Raw genomic sequence first — 22,752 nt, 5'->3', positions numbered from 1 at the left:
TAAGTCATCTTCAAGCAATATTAATTGGACATGCTAAATGGGAACCAGTAAGATTGCCCAAGCCCACACAGTGTAGAATAAAAGCTGGAGGCTGATATACACAAAATCTTTGTGGGATAGTTTTCCGTGGAGCACAGGCTGGGACTTATGGCAAAAGCCTGTGAGCACCTCCCAGCGATGACTACTGGGACTGTGGGCTAGAAAATTTCCATTTGAGAAGCAATTCATCTCATCAGACATTAATTGAAAATACTCCTATGACTGAAGGGCATAAAATAATCTTGAAACCTGAAATACCCAGAATGCCTTAGATGATGTTGGAGAAGCACTCTAATGTGGATGGCAGTGCCCAGAAGAGTTCCATCATAGAATGAAATGGTTTATACAGGATCTTGTTACCTGAGGAATGCAAGGACATATTCACAAACAGGAAGCTGTTTTGTCCTAGGACTGACTGGTACTGCATGAGAAGCTGTAGGATCTATTGTCACTTGGACGGTGCCCAGAAACAGCCCTTCACTAACCAACAAAGAACTGCTTGGTTTATGGATTACAGTTGCAAAGTGAATGGACTGGAAGGGCACTACTCTGATCAGAGAAGGGTAAAAGTCAGCTTGGTGGACTGAACTGCTTGCTGTTTGTCACCACGTTTTGGTTTTTACCAGCTCACTGGTGCCAGTGAATATGGCCAGGCAGAAGGGGAATGGAAAACTGGCCCATTAAAGGGATGGGCCACACAGATGGGAACCACCATGGGAATTTGAAGAGTGCATTAAAGTAGGACGTATCGATGCCCATCAAAAGAAAACCCTTCTGGCATCGAAGGTAAATGGAATCAACAGCAGATACCCTCATGTGCTCACCCAGGTGGCCACCTAGGCCCATGAAATGAGTGGACATGGCAGGGACAGGCTGCAATAATGCAGAGATGGACTCAATCGAGACATATTCCTGTTGCACCCTCTGAGAAACAAAATGCCAGTAAGGGCTGTTTTGGGTGGGGTGGGGGGCCCTGAACATAGCTCACAAGTCAGGCTAATGCCAGTAGGCCCAGGAGGCTACAACTGGGTCCTGAGAGAAATCACCACTGACTCTGGACCAGGATTTGCTTACCCAGTGGTAGATGCAAGTGTGCTCAGAGTGCTACAAAAGAACCAGAAGATATCGCACCCATTCCAGACCAAGGGACACACTTTGCAGCCCACCGTGTCCTCCAGGGGGAAGAGATATCTCAGCAAATGGGGGCTTTGTGTTGCATATTACCCTCAGATAAATGGCTTAATAGAGAGTTGGAACAGGCAGTTGAAATATTTACTGTCTAAAATGGGGGGAGATAAAGGCAGCAAGGGCTGGCTTCCATGCCTTCACAAGTGTGTGCTCACATAAAATAAGGGGGGCCTAAGGGAGTGTCCCCACTGGAGAGAGTCCTGTGTCCTGGTGAACCTGGGGCAGAAGGGTTGGGAAAGGGTGCTGGTATGACCACCATTCTTCCCAAGGAAAAGATACTGGTATAACCATACTTTTTTTTTTTTCCTTCCCTACATTATCTCAACTTTCTTTTTCCTGATGCAGTGGTCCCAGGACCAGGGCTGCAACTACCAGTGCTGGAAGCAGGGATGATTTCTAAGCAAGAAACTGGGACTATGTTTCTAAATTTTTATGTCAGAATTCTTAAGGGCCTTATGGGGCAGGTCAGGCCTTCATCCTATCTGGCAAAATCAGGGTTACCAGTGAATGTAGCTCTATTGCCTAGTGTCAGAAATAGCCCATTAGTTCTGTAGCTACGGAATCCTACCCTACCTGAAGGGAGTGGACTGAAGGGGAGTCATTTTTGTTAGACTAGTATTGCTGTCTGCAACCTAGACGAGCACAGAGGTGGAACCTAATGTCTCTTCCAAAGGTGAATGAACAAAGTTAGGGGATAAATGGAGAGGAGAAATAGCAGCTGAGGGCAAAGGAATGATTAAATGAGTTATGTAATAGGGGAAATCCAGTATCGTGCTGACATCTTGAAAAAGGCTCAGAACAAGAGATGATATTGTCGTCTCTTAGCTCAATTATACCAGAGGCCTGAAAGGGTAAAGACATATTGCCAAGATCACTCTCGCCTGTGGAACCTGACAAGATCAAATGGAAGCCTGTACACCTGAGTGGCCTCAGTTAGGGAGACATTTTCATGCAGTAGGATGATAGACTGGATTGTCAGTGACTACACGGGAAGCTAGAAATGTGCCAGTAAATATCATCCTTTTTAATGAGGAATCTGTGGTCAGAGACCAAGGGTGTCCTTTAGTGTCATAGATTATTTGGTCATTGTCCTCAGTTCCTGGGACACAGCTCCTCCTAAGACCCTTGGCATTTCCTAAGTGACAGGAGTCTCTTTTGTTCTAATACAGCAACTCTTGGTGGGCCTCTAGGTAGCGTCTAGATGAAGGGTGACCTCCAGAAAGACCAAGCCTTAATTAGAAGCTTGGAATGTTCAGCCTCAACTCCCCAACCTGTGGGGAAGATAGAAGGGCTGCAGACTGAGTTAATCATCAACGGCTAATGATTTTATTAAATGACTAATGATCATTTAAGTCATTAAATGATCAATGATTTAAACCCCCTACAATGGGGTTTGGAGGGCTTCCAAGTTGGTGTACACGTCCATGTGCCAGGAAGATGTCACATCCCAGCTCCATGAGGATGGAAGTTCCTGTACCCGGGACCCTTCCAGACCTTACCCTATGTACCCTTCATTTGCCTGTTCATTCGTATCCTTTATAGTAAGCCAATAATAGGAAATAAAATGTTTTCCGGACTCTGATAAGCCATTCTGGCAAATTACCGAACATGAAGGTGAGGGGATTGTGGCAACCCCCTGACTTTGTGGCCAAGTCAGATAGAAACTGGGTAACCTGGGGGCCAGGCAAGGTGGTTCATGCCTATAATTCCAGCACTTAGGGAAGCTGAGGTGGGAGGATCCCTTTAGGCCAGGAGTTTGAGACCAGCCTGGGCAAGACAGCAAGACCCCACCTCTAAAAACAAACAAAAAAATAACGCCACTGCACTCCAGCCTGGGTGACCGAGTGAGATCCTTCCAACTGGCATCTGAAGTGAGGGAAGTCTTGTGGGATGGAGTCTTTAAACCTATGGAGTCTGACGCTAACTCCAGGGTAGTATCAGAATAGAACTGAATTGTAGGACACACAGTTGGTGTCCAAAGAAAGAGTTAGAGAATAGCTGGTGTGAGATAAAACCTCAAACATTCGGTGTCAGAAAGTGTTGTGCTAAAAACAGCTCAGCCATGAATGTCAATTCGCTGAAGAAATAAAATAAATCCTGAATATATGAAAAACAGTCCAATCTCACTAATAAATGCATATAAAACAAAATATTTCACACATTACATTGCCAAAAACATTTTAATGATAATACAATGTTATGAGGGAGAGGAAAGCAAATACTATTATATCTTATTTGTATCTGATGCAGTTTTTTTTTTTTAACAAAAGGAAATGTGGCTATATTTATTCAAATTTTAAAAACATTCCCACTATTGGATCTTGAAATTGCACTTCCAGGAATCTATTCCCCAAAATACTACCACACAACACAAAGTTTTATGTTTCAGATCATTCACTGTGGCATTGTTTGTAATAGCAGCAAACTGGGAAAAAACCTCCTGTCCACAAATAGGAGAAGTACTGAGTCCACGATGACATGCATCCAATGCAGTATTCTGCTTCTAAATAGAATGAGGCAAATCTGTAAGTGCTGAAATGCAAAGAGATCCATTTTGTTCGTTTGGAGAAGCAGGTTACAAAATCCTATGTCAGTACCATCCTGTCTTTGTTCTTCTAAATCTATTTATATAGATACATCCTCCAGGAGTGGAAAAAGCTGGGACCATATAAAGCAAACTGTTTATGGCAGTTAGCTCCACGCAGTGGGACTGGTGAGGAACCAAGAAGTTTACTTTTTTCATATACATTTCAATTACTTGAATTTACTGAGAAAGGATTACTTTTGCAAATTTTATAAAACCTTTAGAGATGGTAGGCTAAGTTTATTTTACCATGCCTTACTCTTCTCTTTGCACCGAGAGCTATTCAGAGCATTTAGCATAGATAGTACCAGGTGTTCAATAAATGTCTTATTGGACTACACAGGACAAGAGAATGCATTCTATCTGCTAAATCCCACTGTCTGCAGTAAACTGCGTGTGAAAGAGGGGCATGAGTGTGTGTGAAGATGCGGGTGCGTGTAGATGAGGAGGGAAGGAAAATGTACCAGATTTACAGCTGTTCTAGCTGTTTTCAGACCATGACTATGAAAGGTAATTGACATGTAAATTTCAACAGGCTTTACTAATTAACCAGTGGGGAAGTTCCTCTCTTTGGACTACAAGACACTTTTCTAAGAGTAACACCCCTGCACTCAGGAACGTGTGCTGGGTCCTTCTGTGCAATGGTTGCTAACAAACAACTCCCCAGGTTGCTGCTTCTAGGCTGTGGGGCTGCAGAAAGCTGGATTCCTGTTGTCTGTGTGGGTAGAGATCAGTGTTTACTCAACAACACAGGGTTGGTTGGGAAGGAAAAAAATTTTTTTCCTTCCCAAGCATACCCTGGAGTCTTTCCAAAAAAGGAGAGTACTGCACAGAAGAATCAACAGAATGAGAGATGGCAAGTCTGCTTTCAGACAGATGGGGACAGAAAAGCCAAGAAAGCAAAGCACGCACTAAGCCCCTTTATACACTGAAGGAATACCAGGCACCAGAGAACAGATTCAAAACCTCGCCTGCTGAAGGGCACTCGGGTCACTGGACTGTTCCTCCACCACATACACTTTTCTTTCCTTCTTGTACCTTTTTCTCTTTCTTCCCATTTTCTTCCTCCACAGGCACAGCACCACGAAAGCAACTGCAGAATAAAGAGGCTGCCCGACCCCAGTCCCAGGGAGAAGACTTGAGCTTGCTGAATTATGGACAGCAGGTGTCACTTCCACTCCAAGACTGGGCTCCCACCACCACTGAGAAATCCTCCCCAGAGACAGAAGATAACACAAACCTCAAATGCTGATATCTCTTTTATTTTCTTTCATCATTCAAGTTTGTTCAGAACATTACAAGAGGCATGAAAGAAAAAATAATTCCATTTTTAAAACTCTGTCTGTCCAAAGTATAACATATGAAACCATGCCATTATCTCTTAGGAAACAAAAGCATTCAAAATTAATTTGGTATTAAAGTTCAAGATTCAGACTAACCTCAAAGTATGGCATGTGCAATGTTTAAGTGCAAGAAGTATTTTCATTCCAATTATTTTACAGAGATACTGGAGTGACGTGTGCAATTTGGAATATTCAAATCCTTTAAGGTTTCTGAACTAAGTGTTTAAGTGAAAACTGAAATGCTGCATAGTTTCAATGGCTTTCAATTTCCTGTTTGATCTCAGAAATATATGGATGATCTTTGCCGTGAGCTACTTCCATGATTGCAATGGCCTAGGAAAGAGCAAGACAAACAATGAGAGCCTAGAAGCCAATCTCCTCACACCTCCACCCAGGGTAACTTTAAGTTGGATCTCTCTGCTTTAAGGCACAGGATGCAAACTGGCCATTAGAGCCTATGTTTTCCGCCAGGACCTGTTTTTTTTTTTTTTTTTTTAATTTATTTATTTATTTTGAGACGGAGTCTCACTCTGTCGCCCAGGCTGGAGTGCAGTGGTGCGATCTCGGCTCACTGCAAGCTCCGCCTCCCGGGTTCACGCCATTCTCCTGCCTCAGCCTCCCGAGTAGCTGGGACCACAGGCGCCCACCACCACGCCTGGCTAATTTTTTGTATTTTTAGTAGAGAAGGGGTTTCACCGTGTTAGCCAGGATGGTCTCGATCTCCTGACCTCGTGATACGCCTGCCTTGGCCTCTCAAAGTGCTGGGATTACAGGCGTGAGCCACTGTGCCCGACCTTTTTTTTTTTAAAAAAGGGGACAAGACTATCTGGTAGCCAACTCATCCAGTGTCTACTGCTGGGTAAAACATTCTGCAAAAATATCCAGCTGGAGAAACGATGTCATGAAACCGATTTCATGACATTCTCTTGCCCCAAGATTCTAGATCTTTTCAGTAAAACATGCTTTAAGGACTAATGTTGTTGATTATGTTCAACCCAGAAAATAGGTGATGCTGGTAAAGTCCATAGTGAATTTTATATCAAAGCTATTTTGATTTTTAGTTGACATTACTAACCTGCAAGATGTGGTTAAACTATTTTTCCCTTTTGAAAAGCATACTCTTTCCTTTTAATACATATTCTAAAAACTTAAAGAAAGGTAGCAGGTTTCATTGAGGGATGCTAGAGAATGTACTTAAGGTTTCTTTATAGTGAGGCAATGTAAAATGGTCAAGTTTCCAGTGGTTTAATCATTTCCTAGCTGTGCGGCCTTGGGTAATTTACTTAATTACTCTGTGCCTCATTTTCCTGAACTGTAAAACTGGAATAATACCTACCTCTCGGGGTTGTTAATTCAGATACAGTTTTTCGAACAGCACCTGGCATACAGGAAGTTTATATCAAATGTCATCTCTAAGAATGTATTTGCTCTTTTGTATTCAGCCAAATTACTCAGAGAAAAAAGTATTCCCCCGGAGAATTTTTAATGGCCTGTGACTATGACAGGCATTCCTATCTATTATATATTCTCCTCCTAGATCTCAAGCCAAGAGGAGGCAGGCCAAGTAACAGTGCAAGCCTTCGGAAATCACCTGTTTCAGGTGCTGACCCTGCCCAGGCATTCATTTCAAGACTCATGTTCCTTGCTCAGATCTGCTCCAGCCTTCATTGATCTATTACTTAATCACCTGACACACTTCGCAGCTGTGACCTAAATGGCTAATTCTCAGAAGACAAATTCCATGGTTTAAAACAGAAAATTTTGTTTTGTGCTCCCTTCCAGCCTAGTTGTGCCCTGACCCTTCTATTTGGGATGTGGGCCTTATCCCATCTTCCCAAATAGTCTATTGGGAAACTTTGGAGAAGGTGAAAGATTAGGCCTGCAGGCCCTGTCCATGGCCCCAGCATTTTATAAAGTCTCTTACAGGAGTAAATGGACTATCCCCTAAATTACACTATATTGACTGCGAATTCCACATCACAAACAATGAGAATCAATACTTAGGATGATGACTCTGACCTCCCGTGATGTGAGGGTCGGGGCCTGGCTCCTGGGCAGCACAGGGCAGTCATCAAACTGAAGGCGAATGCTGCCCAGGGGCCTGGCTCACCACCAGTTTCATCACAGCTTGAGTGGGAGGAGCTGAAGCTTTCAACCTAGACCCTCATTTGAATGAAGGCCCCACCATGTACCCTAGGCTATTACTCACTTAACCTGCTTGAACCTCACTTTCTTCATCAGGAAAGCCTCTCATTTTTGTAAGAATTCAAAGGAAAAGCACACGAGGGTCTTGATATGTAACTGGTCCTCAATGAACCAAGAGGATGATTAAGGGCATTTTAGAAACAGCAAATGCGCAATTCTAACATCCTAACCCTAACTCTCCATATCCGACCTCCTTGATTTCACCACAATTGGGGGTCAACATTCTGAAAATCCTAAAGGGCAAACGAATGGAGAATTCCTCCAGGTACAGGCTGGACCTGTGATCACGGTCAGCCCTCTGGATGTGTGTACCCATTCCCTTCGAGGAAGGCCTGGACACAAGCACAGCAGAGGTGCACTCTCTCACTCCACCCTCACCTGCAGGACCCACCCCCGCTGCTCCCACGGCAAGAGGGTGGGTGAGAACTGCTCACCCTCCACTGCTTCAGCCATTCAGCCTGGTGAGGCATGAAGGAGGTGTGCTAAGGAGTCCGTCTGGCCACTGGGAATCCTAAGGCCGAGTTACAGACATACCTTCTTCAGGGCTTTCTCCCCTGCGGCTTTGTGTTCCAGGCCCATGTAGAGTCTCCCTAGCTTCAACCACATGGAGGCCACGTTGAGGGAGTACAAAGGATAGTGCTTACTAGAACAAGAGAAGAGACAACAGGCCACCATGTCAGCGGCTACTGAGCCACCCCACAGGCTGGGCGCAGTAAGCCGGAGGCTGCCATGCTTAGGGCCAACCTCTGCCCACCAGTGGCCTCTCCAAATCCCACCAGGGTTTGGGTGGAGAGTGTGGATGCTGCCACCCTGCCGAATCATTGCAGACGTTGTTCATTATTTGTAGTTTGTGTGTTTCTGAAAAGCTACATAACAACTGCAGGAGAAATCCTATTCAAAAGCATTTGTAAATACAACCTTCAATCCCAGTCCAGATTTTTATATTTCAGATATACCCAGAGGAAGACCCTGGGAAAACAGCTTGTGAAGTAAATGTCCCATTTATGAAGGCAGCAATTGGGCCTATCACCTTAGGTACTCAGACACACACCCACCCACCAAACCCCCACACACCCCAATGTGTCTTAAGACCCCAGCTTTCTGTCACACTATGATATGGGTTGGTTTAGCAAAACTGTAAGTGCTCTGAAGTCAGAACACTTCCTGTGTCTTCTGGATGTTCTTTCCCCATTGTCCAGCAGGGGCTTTAGATACAGCAAGTGTTCTCTCTGGCTGTACCTGAAGGCTGACTGATGGGGTCTGCCTGGGAAACAGCCACTTCCCTAGGAACAGGGCCCACAGGCAGCTGGTACGAGCCAGTGTGTGTGTTTACGTGTGTGTAAGAGGTGTTTATTTAAAGGCTAGGCTGTTCCACCCTGTGTCTCCTGAAAGTCAGTCCAAAAAGACATGTTCTAGCCGTATTCCTGGGCAGGAGGTAGCCCTGGGACCCATGGCCCCACAGAAGACCGGAGCTGGGCTTCCGGGAGGGGCTCACGCAGATAAAGATGGGTCTAGCACAGCAAGGCCCTGCTGGGAGAACCATAGGGCTGGGATGCTGTCTGTCTGCTCCTCTCTCCCTACAGATCTCACACAGAGAACTGTGCATGAGGCCAGTGGACTTCCTCACACACTCCAGAGAAAGGGAAGGTTTGAGTTTATCCCCAATTTAACAAATTGTTTCCAAGAGCAGATTTTAAGAGCTGGCTTCCTTTGGGCTCCCCCTGCTGGCTAATCAGGGCACAGTGGGGTAGGTAGAGGGTGGAGTGGGCAATGGACATTCAGACCAGACACAACCTTCACAAACCCTAATCTCGGAAGTGGAAGGAGACTGAGGGCTTCTCAAACTCCTGAGAAACACCTGGGATGCTTCTGGAACACAGATTTCTGGGTCTAATGCCCAGCGACCCTGATTCACTTGGCCCACTTGGTGTTGGACGTACCCTGTAAATGTATAACATCAATGCCTTTAAAAAGAGCTCCAGTGATCCCATCTAGGCCACCTCAGCCCTGAAGTGTCTAGTCCGAGTCAGATGGCAAAGCCACAACTTCCGTCTGTCACCCACTTTTAGGTTTAGTAACCCTCTCAGGCAGGAAATCTCTCCATGGCTAATATTCATTATTACTACAAATTAAAAAGCGATTTTTTTTTTCTTTTTTTCAAACCTGGGGTGGGGAGGTTAGATAGCCATGGTCAACCCACTGGTCTCAGAGCTTCCCCATTTGCAAACTGGGGCTGTAATTTGAAAAAGCAAAAGAAGGGGATGGTGTGAGTAACAATGAAAAGCAGGGTTTCTGAGACACCACTTAGTAATTAAACTTGGAAGTGGTGGATGGGAAAAGAAGCAAACTAGTGGCTTCTCAAAATTAGCTTGAGTTAACTGCTATGGATATGGCCCTGGATGGACCTGGGAGGGATCTTGCCCCAGTATCCGCTGCATAACCTCAACCTGTCTCCTCGGGATGGTGGTGAGAACAGGCCTGACTCGGGAGCAGTGCCCTGCACCAGCACCTCCAGATGTGGATGCAGCGAACAGGCAGCTGCGCTAGGCAAGTCTCAGCAAAGGGCAGGAAGATGACACTATCGTATACATTCTAAACAACCAAATTCCACTCTGTGGATGATTAGAACAGCCTCTGCAATCACCTGTAGGGCTTAATGATTTTCTGTCCGTATTGCAGAGCTCCTTCCCAGTCCTGCATGTACAAGCAGACACCCATGGCCTGGTACATCATGTGCAACATGTACACGTTACTGTCCTCAAACACAGAGCTCATCTTCTCCTGGCTGAGCTCGCAGATCTCCAGCAGTTCACTAGGGGGTGCTGTGGAGTCAAGGAAACAGCCACCGGGCCCAAGCTGCCTGGAGGCTTCCCCAGGCTGGGTTCAAGGAGTTCTTTAGTCCACTCCACTCTCACCCTTACCCCATGAAAAAGTAACTTACAGAAAGCCAAGCAAAAGTGAAAGGAATTACATTTCTCCAGAAAAAACAAATGAAAACCTGAAGATTGGAACCGCTCAACTCAAGAATTTTAGCCGCAGGGTCCAGACCCCTAGTTCTGATGTAAACAGTGTTGATTAAAATCACGATTCTTTTTTTTTTTTTTTTTTTTGAGACGGAGTCTCGCTCTGTCGCCCAGGCTGGAGTGCAGTGGCACAATCTCGGCTCACTGCAAGCTCCGCCTCCCGGGTTCATCAAATTCAAATCCTCACCCAAGTTGGAACCCTGAGCACGACTCTCACTGTGGCAAAGTTCTTTCTTATGCTGAGAAACAATGTGACTTTCTCTCATTTCCTCTCACTGGTTTTAAATTCTACCCTCTGAAGGGTAGTACAAATCGAATCCCTTTTCAACTCCCAAGAAAATGCTACAATACAATGGTTAAGAACATGGATTCTGATAGTTAGAGCTGGGACAACATCCTAGATCCTACCACCATCAGCTGTGTCCTTTGGGCAAACTACTTAATATCTATCAGGCTGTTTCCTCATCTGCTGCATGGCAGTGAGCAAAGTCCCTGCCCAGAGTGTGCCAGTGAGGAGAGCTGAAATAAGCAAGGCCCTTGGCACTGTGGCCTGCCCAAAGTAAAATACCCAATGCACAAGGCCATGAAGGCTCTGTCCTTCACGGTCCTCCACCACATGGGGCTCCCAGCCAAACTAGCCAAATAAGGGGAAATAAGATTATACAACTCCAATGGGCTGGACACCACATCGTGGGTGGTCAGTACGCCTTTACACATTTCCTAAGAGACATTCCTCCTTTGGTTTTCAGAATCTTAAATCCATCCTTCTCCTGCTCCCTCTTTCCAACTTCCCAACTTGTCTTGTTGGCGAGGGATAATAAGCTGTCAGGGCAGTTGTAAAGGATATATTTATAGTGCTTGGCCCTCCGGAACTCTTCAATGACGTTGCGTGCATATCTGACCATGTCTCGGATGGCTTCTGCCTTTGGGGGATCACTGAGCTTCCGGATTTCCACCTTGGCCTTATCCTGAAGGAAATGTCCACAAGGGCAAGGTGTTACCGCCCATGGAAACCACACTGATAGGGAAACCTCTCATCGAATACACATTCCCACACAGCGGTCGACACTGACCCCTTCCAAGGTTACAAAAGAATGAAAGGAAATCAGGCAATGCATCTAAAGAAATTCAGTACTCCATTACCTTTTTACAGAAACAAAACAAAAAGATTAATTTTCTAGATACTCCTTATCTAAAATGTGTTGGCTATGGGCAGATATACGTGTTTACACATCTATGAATCAAGACACTAGAATAAGGAAGGATGGCATTGACAGAACAATTTGGAAAATGCTAGGGAAATTTCCACGTATTCTGGTGAACAGGTTGGAAAGCCTAAAGATTATACTCATGTGCTTTCCCCCCCTCCTCCTTTGAGCAGTTGTTTCTTTTCAGTTTCTTTTCAAGAAAGAGCAGTTTGGCAGACCCTTCTCCTGTTTGTACAGTGTAATGGAAATGTTTTCTTTAGCTACTAGGAGCAGGTCTGAACAGAGACCTGGTCTAACTGGATTCCCTCTGGCTGTCTTTGAATGGAGGGTTTAAAGGGTCAAAAAGATCCTAGAGGAGATCCGCCAAGTCAGACAAGCTCTTCAGCAGAGAGGTCCTGAGATCAGAGTGCAGTCACCGCTCTTGCCCAATGAACAACCTTACCTTGTCCTTGGTGGTGCACTCCTGGCACTCACAGGTAAAGAAATAAGAATCTCTTAACCGGTCATTTCTATCTTCCGTTGGGTACAGGAGATCAATATAGCTGGTAAAAACCTACAGGGTCCAAAAAGATAAAGCTTCAGTCTGCTACAGGTAAACTCAATCCTCGTCATTCCCGTGCCTTTGCAGTCACCTGCGGTGGTATCCATGCAGGGGCGGAGGATAAGGTGGGCTGCAGCGGAGGAATGTGCTGTTTGCTTTAAGGCACCGAATTCCTGAACTGAGCAGCCACCTGACATTGGCTTTCTCTGGAAAGCGTTCACTAGTCCACAGCTGAACTGGGAGCTGAAGCCAAGGTGCAGGTTAGTGGAAAGAGTCTAGAATCAAGGAGTCCTTAAAACAGTGTCCTGGAGGGTTCAGAGGATCCCTGCCTCCCTCAGCTGCCTCTGCCTGGCCTTCATGTAGTTTCATATTTCACTACCTGAGACGGCACAAATGCTTCATTGCCGTCATCACTGGATGCTGCGTGCAGGGGAGGGCATGAGCACGCATACGCCACACACATGCAGCTAAGTTCTCCTTCTCCTCACATCAACTGGCAATGGGCAAGAGGCTCCACTCGGTGGGCTGGGACCCACAGCTCTGGGGGGCCAGCGGAGGGTAAACACAACTTCTAGGACACCAGAATGCTGCGGCCTGGCCCAGCAGGCAGCTCCTGATCCTGCAGGGCAGGGAGCTTGGAAAGTCCTTACCTTTGGTTCATGGGGCTCCACCGTCCTTGCCTTTTCCTAATGGGGTCTGTAACTAAGACTTGGAGCATATGGAGGAGACCAGCATTTAGATGTCCATTATCTACTCACTGGGACAGCACTGGCTGCTCATCCCACACAATCAGGCAAATGTCTGACTGAACAGATGGATTTCACGAAGCCGCTAGCGTGCCAGTGACCGCGGGCACCACCAGGCAGGCAGGGGAGGACACGCACAGGGCTGGGTGCTAAGCTCTCCCCAGCCCATGGGGAGGTACTGGACACGTTGCAGCTTACCCCGAAACCCTGGGGAATGGGGTTTCTCCTTCTCTGAAGGGTAAGTAATCCCCAAAGCACTGACTTCCCAAAAATGAGGTTACTGCGTTTCAGATCCGGGAGAACATGAGGGCAAAAGGAAACCGCAGCCACCCCTGCCCTGCCTCACACCGCAAGAGCCTGCCGACGATCTCTGTAATGACTGACACACAGTGCAACATACGGAAGCTTCCAGAAGATGGCGACAAAGGCCACTCCAGTACCACTGCTCACAGCCAGACTGAGCCAGCCTAGGTGACAACCCGCTCACCTCTGCAGTCAGCCCACAGGCGCACTGGAGCCTGGGTGACTGACTGCATTCTGACTGGCTGCAATTATCTGTTGCAAGAAAGGCTTCAGGGCAGTCTCCACAAGACCTCTGGAAACTCAGATACCCCAGCCGAAAGGGGACACACCCTCATCATAATGGATTTAGCTGAAGGTAGAAGGGCCAACCTGCCTGCACCTTGGGCTTCAGCTCCCAGTGCAGCTGTGGATTAGTGAGCGCCTTCCAGAGAAAGCAAAGCACTTCTCATTCAGCACACCGACAGTTACACTTTACACTTCAAATATCCAGGCATGCAACGTAAAATAGCATTACAAATTGCTAAACTGAAATTTAACCTAAGTGTGTGATTACAAGTTCCTACAAACTCATGTGTCTTGCTGGGAATTTACTTAAGAACACAGAGCATACTACAGCAATCCACCAGGCCAGCCCTTCCTAGGTGAGACGTCTCATGAAGTAGTCAGGAATCACACACAGGAAGGGAACAGGGAATCGTGGAGCAGGTGATGAGAAAGCTGGTTCTCTCCACATCCTGAAGCTGAGGAGGGAAACTAAGGTGCCCCTTGGCCACAGACTGCCTTGACTTCTCCTGTTACTGCATATACCTGGACCTTTGATTTAGATTCCTAAAAAGTGAACTGCGACCTGAAGTTCAGATGTGGAACTGCTCGAACACGAAATTCTGATGTGTATCTTGGAGTGCCAGCTCTTTAGCTATTGCTGCGTCGCTTGCTTTCTTTTGCTTTGGACCTTTGCGGGATGGTGGGGAACAAGCAAGAATTCACCAAAACAATAAAATAAAATAAAGCTCAGTTGTTTGGCAATAGGGATACAGAGACTCTAAAGATAATCAAAAGTTTGACTGTGGTCATTTTGGTAGTAAATGTCTTCTTCCTCTCTAAATCTCTATAAAGCTTTATGAGAAATTTGACTCAAATTTATTACTTCCTGTTTTTCTTGACCAGAGATGGAAATGGTAAGCACAAAACAGAAGCCCCAAAGTGTGGGAATCTAAGCTACAGGTCACAAATCTGATCACCGACTCCTGGAGAGCCTGGGGGCAGACTCAACTAAACTGCTGGAGGCATTCACAGCTCATACTGTCAAGTGACACTGCAGGGATCTGTTCACATTGCCTTTTAAAAGAGCAGTCTCAAGCCCCCTGCTGCAGCCACCCATAGCCATGAACTCACCTCCTCTCCCGTCTTGATTTCCTGTACAGCTCTGACTTCTGCCAGGGTCCCTTTGTAGGTCACAATGACATTGGGGCAACAGCTATGATTCATCAATGCAACGCTGTCAGTCAGAAGAGAAAACCCAGTTTTTAAAATGAGATAGGCAGACTGTTTAGTCTCCTTCACTACTTATTTGCTAAGTCAGAGGAGCTGAATCTTTGCAAGACATTTTTAAAAAATCTAATAGTTGGCTATCATATTCTAAGAGGTTGTTCTGCATGCATTGATAATCCTATCTACCATCTACGACTTTCACCATATTAAAAACTGAAATCCATAATTCAAGTACTATCTAAGCCAAAACCAAAAAACACACAACAGCAAAAACAACAAATGCCACAAATACTCCTTCCTGATAGAATGCAGCTCTCAGAACCCAATACCCACAGCTAATTGCTACTCCACTATACACTGTCAAAGACAGGTGCGTTGTCGTTTTCAAGCAGCTTTTTGTATTAGTGGATTATTTCTCACATGTTTTTTTCAGATGTTGAGAAATGCCAGCTTCCTAAGGGAGGAAGGGTGTGTGATCCCCTGAGAGACCCGGAGACACCCGTCTGAGTTTCTCTGCACCTCAATTTCCTCATCTGGAAAATTGGGACATTACTGCTCCTGCTGCTCACTGTCTGCTTTTCAGGGACAGCGAGAAGGAGAGAGAGAGATTCGCCTATGCGAGGTGCTTTGAGCTTTCTGATTATATCAAGGTCAAAGTTCTGAGAACAGAAATTTCTAAACTACAGGGAAAAAGTGCTTGATCTCTGAAAATGCTGCCTTTGAAATCACAATGCCGATATGATTTCAGCCCAAAGGGATTTTTTCCCCCAATTAAAACTGCCCAGAAACTGGGGCTCATGCTTCTACGGGCACTCACAGCCATGTGTGTCATTGCTCTGGTGGCCAATGTCACCTCCCTGACCCTCCAGAGACCACAGCCCCTCTCCTGCTTGCTCCGAGAATACAAAAAGGGAAAGGGGTTTCGAAGCCTGATGAGGATGAACTGCCCCAGGCTGGCTATGGCCAAGTGCACTCCCCCACCTCCTGGTTGCTAAAGGCCTAAGCAAAGTATGTGGTTGGCCTGGTGCCTGAGATAAACAGGTAGCAACTTCCTGGTCTTGACCTTGGGGAGGGCCACCTCTGCACTGCACCAAGGCCCACTTGGCTTCCTGGAAAGTGATGCCCAAGGAATCAGGCCCTAGGAAATCAAATAAACAAATGCATCGAAAGGCAGTTGTATTAAAATAAAAGCACATTTCTAAACCATCTTGTGGAAGTATTAAATAGTTCAAGGCAGACTCGATTATCTCTTTAATGAAGGTGGGGGAAATGCACTAAGGCAAAGACCCTGAAACAACGCATGTTCTTGGTATCATAATTCTGTTGGCAACCACTGACAGGTGTGAATCCTCAAAGCACCTCACTCTTTTTTTTTTTTTTTTTTTGAGATGGAGTCTTGCTCTGTTGTCCAGGCTGGAGTGCAGTGGCGTGATCTCAGCTCACTGCAACCTCCACCTCCCAGGTTCAAGTGATTCTGCTGCCTCAGCCTCCTGAGTAGCTGGGATTACAGGTGTGCGCCACCATGCCCAGCTAATTTTTGTATTTTTAGTAGAGACAGGGTTTCACCATGTTGGTCAGGCTGGTCTCCAACTCCTGACTTCGTGATCTGCCCGCTTCGGCCTCCCAAAGTGCTGGGATTATAGGTGTGAGCCACCACGCCCAGCAGCACCTCTTAATCTTTTAGTCTTTTAAGATACTGAGAACAGAGACATTCCATAGTTCATTTCAGTTATAAAGGTGTCAATACACACCTTCTTCAGTGGGTCCAATGCCTTCTTTTTCTCCTGCCTTTTCCCAGGGGCCAAAGTTAAAAAAAAAAAAAAAAAAAAAAAAAAAAAAAGCTTCTTTCCTTTCCTCACTACCAGAATTCCAACTGCAGATGATGCCATTTTGGCCCCAAGGACAAATATTACATGAACAAACTTTTTAGTCTCTCTGGTTCAAGTAAGCCCATGACAGCTGCTCACGAGACACAGACCGTACAGATTCTTCTCTTTCTGAACTACACAATGCACAGCGTCTAGCAGAGACGCACATGGCTAAGGGAAGGCACATCACTCAGGGCAAATGCATGAGTGTTAAGGGTTTCTTACCTATGTGGCAACCTACAGGCAAAGGCCCCTGCAGTATATGTTAAGCAACCTCCCTCTAGATAGAACTTATCTACAATGTGGATTAATTTGGAGGGTGGGGGGATGCATGATGAATTCCTTGGCTCTATCCCTGAAGCAAGGGTTTGATTTCAGGGACTGAAGCATTTTGGAAATACTCATTCCATGAGACAGACAAAGGCAAAATCATTCTTGGCAATCCATTAAAGTCAGATCTATAAAGATCTCCATTTGTCAACTGGCTAGCCTTGCTGAATTACTCAAGTATTCTTCAAGTCCAGAGAAAATCCTATAGTTCTTTGAAACTTTTATCTGGCCCACTACTTCAGCATATTCTCCCTCCAAATTGTGCTGTTTCTGTACTGGTATTTATCAAAAAGGACAGATGGAGAAGAAGCTCATGTATTCTGTACTCAAGCTTGTGGCCAATTCTTGGTTGGCAATTAATGTTTCACTTTGAGCATAAGAAATGGAAAGATTTCCAGAACCACAGATAGGCAGAAAGCAAATTTCTCAGCAGGGCATGAGCTGTTCCTTCTATGCACACTATAAAATATTCTTTAATAACAGCTCTCTGCCTAGCAGGACTTAACAAGCAACTGTTCTCTTAACTACTACCTTTGGATCCTTAAGTGTAGGGGAAATATTTTGAAACCTGGCAGATTAAAAAGCTGTTTTAATTCACTTGGAGTTTCATGTCTGCCACATGCAGTTAGGTGGGTTATTTAAAAATGAAAAAAAAAATCAAATTAGTGTTAAGTAAGTAAAAAGGAAAGAAATGAAGTCAAACTCAGCCTACTCAGGAAATATCGCTGATCCCAAATGAGAAAGTTCTTCATCTTCAATTGTGAAGCCATTACAGTTAACCTGCAGCAAGAAAAAGGGAGAAAGGAAAAAAATGAGCTGGAGCTTCTCTCTGGGTAGAGATCATTATTAAAAATTTTGACCTTTAACAGATAAGGAAGATGTTTTGGTGTGGTGGTTTTAAAACCTTTCTTTTGCCCATGTTATCGTTCAAACAAAATTTACTTATCAGTTCCATGCATAAACAAACAAGCAGAATTGTGATGCATCCCTTAGTGTAGCCTACCTACCATCTAAATACAGTGGCCCAGGCATGCCAAAGACCCCCAAGACTCTGAGGACTGACATTTGCACATTTGCATGGGAGTTAAGATACCTGGAGTCTAATCTCAATTCTGCTACAGCTTTGTTATATGATCGTGAGCCTATCACTGAATCACTGTGTCTTTAAAGAAAAGAATCAGCCGGGCACGGTGGCTCACGCTTGTAATTCCAGCACTTTGTGAGGCCGAGGCGGGCGGATCACAAGGTCAGGAGATCGAGACCACGGTGAAACCCCGTCTCTACTAAAAATACAAAAAAATTAGTCGGGTGTGGTGGGGGGCGCCTGTAGTCCCAGCTACTCAGAGAGGCTGAGGCTGGAGAATGGCGTGAACCCGGAGGCGGAGCTTGCAGTGAGCCGAGATTGCGCCACTGCACTCCAGCCTGGGCGACAGAGTGAGACTCCATCTCAAAAAAAAAAAAGAAAAGAAAAAAGAAAAGAAAAGAATCAATCCAGCTGGGCATGGTAGCTCACGCCTGTAATCTCAGCACTTTGGGAAGCTGAGGTGGGCGGATCATCTGAGGTTGGGAGTTCAAAACCAGGCTGACCAACATGGAGAAACCCCATCTCTACTAAAAAAAATACAAAATTATCCAGGTGTGGTGGCACATGCCTGTAATCCCAGCTACTCGGGAGGCTGAGGCAGGAGAATCATTTGAACCCAGGAGGCGGAGGCTGCAGTAAGCCGAGATTGCGCCATTGCACTCCAGCCTGGGCAACAACAGTGAAACTCTGTCTCAAAAAAAAAAGGAATCAATCCAATGCTCATCTCATAAGATGAGGTGGTAAATATGAAGCCCTTATTCATCTAATCTAATTGCTATCCCTCTCTCTGTTAGGGAGGCAGAGGGATTGAGGGCTTAAAGCTGAGGCACTGAGACCTTGCCTTTCAAGTCTCAGCCAAATCAGCTACAGGCCATCTTCTCACCCTTTAAAAGAAACGTTGTACGGGCCCGCTGGCTCACGCCTGTAATCCCAGCACTTTGGGAGGCCAAGGTGGGCAGATCACCTGAGGTCAGGAGTTCAAGATCAGCCTGGCCAACATGGTGAAACCCTGTCTCTACTAAAAATACAAAAATTAGCCAGGCCTGGTAGCATGCACCTGTAATCCCAGCTGCTCCAACTACTCGGGAGGCTGAGGCAGGAAGATCACTTGAACCTGGGAGGTGGAGGTTGCAGTGAGCCGAGATTGCACCACTGCACTCCAGCCTGGACGACAGTGTGAGACTCCATCTCAAAAAAAAAAAAAAAGAAAAAAGAAATGTTGCATAGAAAAATACCAAGGGCAACTTTCACCATTCTGGAAGCCTAACTTAGAACAAGCAGGCTGAAAATGAGGACTATACATGCCTAACTTATGTACTGTTTTATAAACTCATTCTTTCCACAGATATGTACTGGGAGCCCTTACATGCTGGGCACTGTGCACAGAAAGACAAACAGGCTGAAAATTTGTGGCCTCAAAGAAAATCAGACTATTAGGAGACAATTCGTTAGGTGATCTTCATACGTCTCTAAAATTTCAGCACTGGAAGAAAACTCAGACTCTACTTTTTAGAGGACGAAACTGAAGTCAGAGAGGAACAATGATTTGTCCACAGTCACAAAGCTACTTGGTGACAAAGGCTGAGACCCCTGCTTGTCCCACGCTGCTATGAAGTCTCTGTCCGTGAGGCACTCACATTGAACGATTCCACCCCACTCTCTTCTGCACTTGGAGACACTGCACTGTTACAATTCAGGCCAACAGATGGGCTTTGTAAAACTAGCATCCTCTGAGCACTCACTCTGGGCCAGGCACTGTGCTAGGTACTCCAGATTTACCATCCCATAAATCTGCAGTATCACTATTGCATTACTACAGCAACTCATTTTACAGATGTGAAAATTGAGGCTCAGGAAGATTCAATGATTAAGTGACTTGCTCAAGGACATGTAAATAATAAGTGGCAGAAAAGGAGTCAGAATTCAGACTAGGCATTCTGAACAGCAACGCTGGTTTCTTCACACTATACCATGTTCCTTCTAAAATTGGTCAGATCTACTAAATGCTAATGTGGTTATTTTGCTTAACATTAAAGTGCCAAACGCAGGGGCTTGAAAATCTTGGTATACAAAGCAATAAGAGCTATATGATGGGTTTGACTTAAAGTATTTACAATTCAACACAAAAAGCAGAAAATGGGAGGGTACAGTGGATTAGTAAAATAATACACAGCCTTTGAAATCCTGGGAGTTGGGCATTTGTAAGTAGAAGACTTGGCATACTATTTCTTGTGCCAACTCTAAGTACCCTGACCAATTCTGTCATACAGACATTGACTAACAACCATTAACCAATGACCATCAACCAACATTAGGTAAGAGTAAATTAAAGTTTTCATTCATTCAACAAAATTACCGGAGCATGACCTGTATCTGGTATTATACTGGGTTCTAAATGATCTATGTATCATCTCAGACTGAATACTACCACGCCTCAGCAGTTTCTGGTACAAATGTTTTCAGAATGAAACAATGAATCAGAAAAGTTTGCAACAATTTTCAAAACTGATCTAGGGACAGACAGCTTCTGACTACTTTGGGGATGAGAGTCTTGTTTCTTTGATTTTTCAGTCCCTCCTCTGCAGCCAGCCCACTTAGACCAGTCGATGACTCCAGATTCCTTCAGAATCGATCACTTTATGACCATCAGTCCCTTTATTTCCTCCCCAACTCCTCTTACTGTGGAAGACTGCGTGTGTTTCTTCATGAGCTAAGGCTCCCATGAGCCTAAGAGTCATTACTGTTCCTTTCGTGATGGTGTTTAAGCCTACTTACGTAGCAGTTTTCCTGCCAGCTTTCCCTCCCTTCTGAAATATCCCTAGAGAAGGAAAGTGAACTTGCATGTTAAGAAACATGCATGGTCCACAGTCCTTTTTCTGAAGTCAAATCAGGCGTAAGAACCTTGCAAAAGCTATTCTCATAATTAGCATTTAGACTGGATGTAGGCTGCACACCAAAAATACACTTCCCAATCATGCATATGTTCCCAGTGTTTAGAACACACCTCGATGCTGTCAAAGATGTGCGGTCACCTTCTGCTGCCAGCTGCTGCCAGGTCTCGAGGTAACCCACAACAGCCTCCCATGGACCAGATGGTGGAAAGGGCTCAGGGGCTGGAACAGCAGACACGTAGCTGCTGGCTGAGAGGTGGGACCGGTGGCATGTGGCTGCAGCAGCACCTTGCATTTCTGCTTTGGAGTTTTCTTTGGGGATAGTAAATGTCCCCTTTCAAATTTACATATGAAAAAATTATATGTGTGTGTATTTGTGTGAACACAAATAATCTCAAAATGTATACTTATTTGTATTCACATAAAATCTCAAAATGTATACTTATTTGATAAAGTCAATAAAGGAATTCTCTATAGTTACGTGTATGTGTGTATGCATATGTGTGTATATATATATACATTTTTAAGGTATATAAATGTTCTGAATTTTCTGAGTCAGTCCATATTTCAAAGAGTCAGTCACTTTCACCACAAATATACTTCTACTTGTGAGATGGAGTGACTTGATTTTTGGTTATGAAAATATGGTCCTTTAACTACGGCATCAACATTGAGAAATCCTATCAGCATGCATCACTGCGTTAGAGGAAAAGCTATCTTTTTCCATAGCCAGAAAAGTAGACACTTTGTTTATTTCATCTCTCTGCTTTCTCATATATAAACTATCCAGAAAAAGTATGTATTCACTTTTTCAGAAAATGTAAGAGAAGTCGATTCCTCACTTCCCATTGTCAGCCAAATCTATTGTCTCAGGATACTTAGGAAAATACAATTTAAACCCAGGATAATATGAAAATTAGAAAAGTCTTTTATTCCTTCTACCCTAACACTCAAAACTTGAAGCCACCTTTTCACCTACAAGGAATCGCATATTTTTCTGATTATGACAGTCACATAACTGAAATATATCTAAATACAGTTTATAAAAGAATTCAATAAATTGTTAATAGTTGTTCACAGCTGGGGGGAAGCTGAAGTGGGCAGAAGTGATGAATGACTCACTTTTTTTTTTTTCTTTATAGACAGGGTCTCTGTTGCCCAGGCTGAAGTACAGTGGTGTGATCACAGCTCAGTGCAGCCTCGAACTCTTGGGCTCAAGTGATCCTCCTACCTCAGCTTCCTGAGTAGCTGGGACTACAGACACATGCCATGGTCCTTGGCCACTTTCTTTATGTGTGTAATTTTTAAAGTATGTGCTTTTTGCCTTTTTCTCCTTCTTAGCATGCTTTTTGTAAGTTATACATGCTCACTGTAGAAAATCCAGAAAGTCACCCAGTAAAAAGCCTAAATTTTTCCACAACTCGGAAGACAACTGTGAACTTTCACTTAATCTTTAAGTTATGTATGTGTCTTTTCATATTATACCCTTTTTTCGTACTTTTCATACTGCTTTGATACTTAATGTTATGTCATCAGCATTTCCCATGTTTAGACAGTCTGTGAAACGTAACTTATAAAGTTATGTAACCTTCCATCACATGGAGATGCCATAATTTATGTAACCAAACTCCCACTACTGGCCATTTACAGTATTTCCTTTTCCTCTTTTCTTTTTCCCTTCCTCCCCTTCTTTCCTCCTTCCTTCTTTCTTTTCTGCCTTTGGCTTTTAAAATAATCCTACAATAAACAATTTGTATGTAAATCTCTGTCCATGATTTCTGATTATATCCTTAGGACAGATTCCTGCAAACAGAGTTACTGGGCAAAGGGTACATTAGATAATGCTTATTCTATTCTAAGACAAAACCAGAGAGGTGTCCACTTCATCTCTTTTACACATCCGGAGAC

The 22,752-nt window shown here is 44.6% G+C and overlaps 1 protein-coding gene across 1 annotated transcript in view; it reads right to left on the bottom strand.

The window, feature by feature from the left end:
* Window positions 1-3,483: 3,483 nt before the first annotated feature.
* The window catches only part of SMYD2 (SET and MYND domain containing 2), a 58,425-nt gene continuing 39,156 nt past the window's right edge, over window positions 3,484-22,752 (bottom strand). Inside the window, exons 6-12 of the mRNA XM_032136420.2 lie at window positions 17,582-17,649; window positions 14,576-14,678; window positions 12,033-12,143; window positions 11,230-11,350; window positions 10,004-10,178; window positions 7,894-8,002; window positions 3,484-5,487 (exon numbers count right to left, since the gene is read on the bottom strand). Of these exons, the coding sequence (XP_031992311.1) occupies window positions 5,407-5,487; window positions 7,894-8,002; window positions 10,004-10,178; window positions 11,230-11,350; window positions 12,033-12,143; window positions 14,576-14,678; window positions 17,582-17,649 (768 nt within the window). The 3' untranslated portion in view covers window positions 3,484-5,406. The remainder of the gene's footprint in view (window positions 5,488-7,893; window positions 8,003-10,003; window positions 10,179-11,229; window positions 11,351-12,032; window positions 12,144-14,575; window positions 14,679-17,581; window positions 17,650-22,752) is intronic.

Source organism: Hylobates moloch, unplaced genomic scaffold (genome assembly GCF_009828535.3).
Source record: "Hylobates moloch isolate HMO894 unplaced genomic scaffold, HMol_V3 SCAFFOLD_18, whole genome shotgun sequence".
Taxonomy (NCBI): Eukaryota; Metazoa; Chordata; class Mammalia; order Primates; family Hylobatidae; genus Hylobates; species Hylobates moloch.
This window is presented reverse-complemented; position numbering and strand designations above follow the sequence as displayed.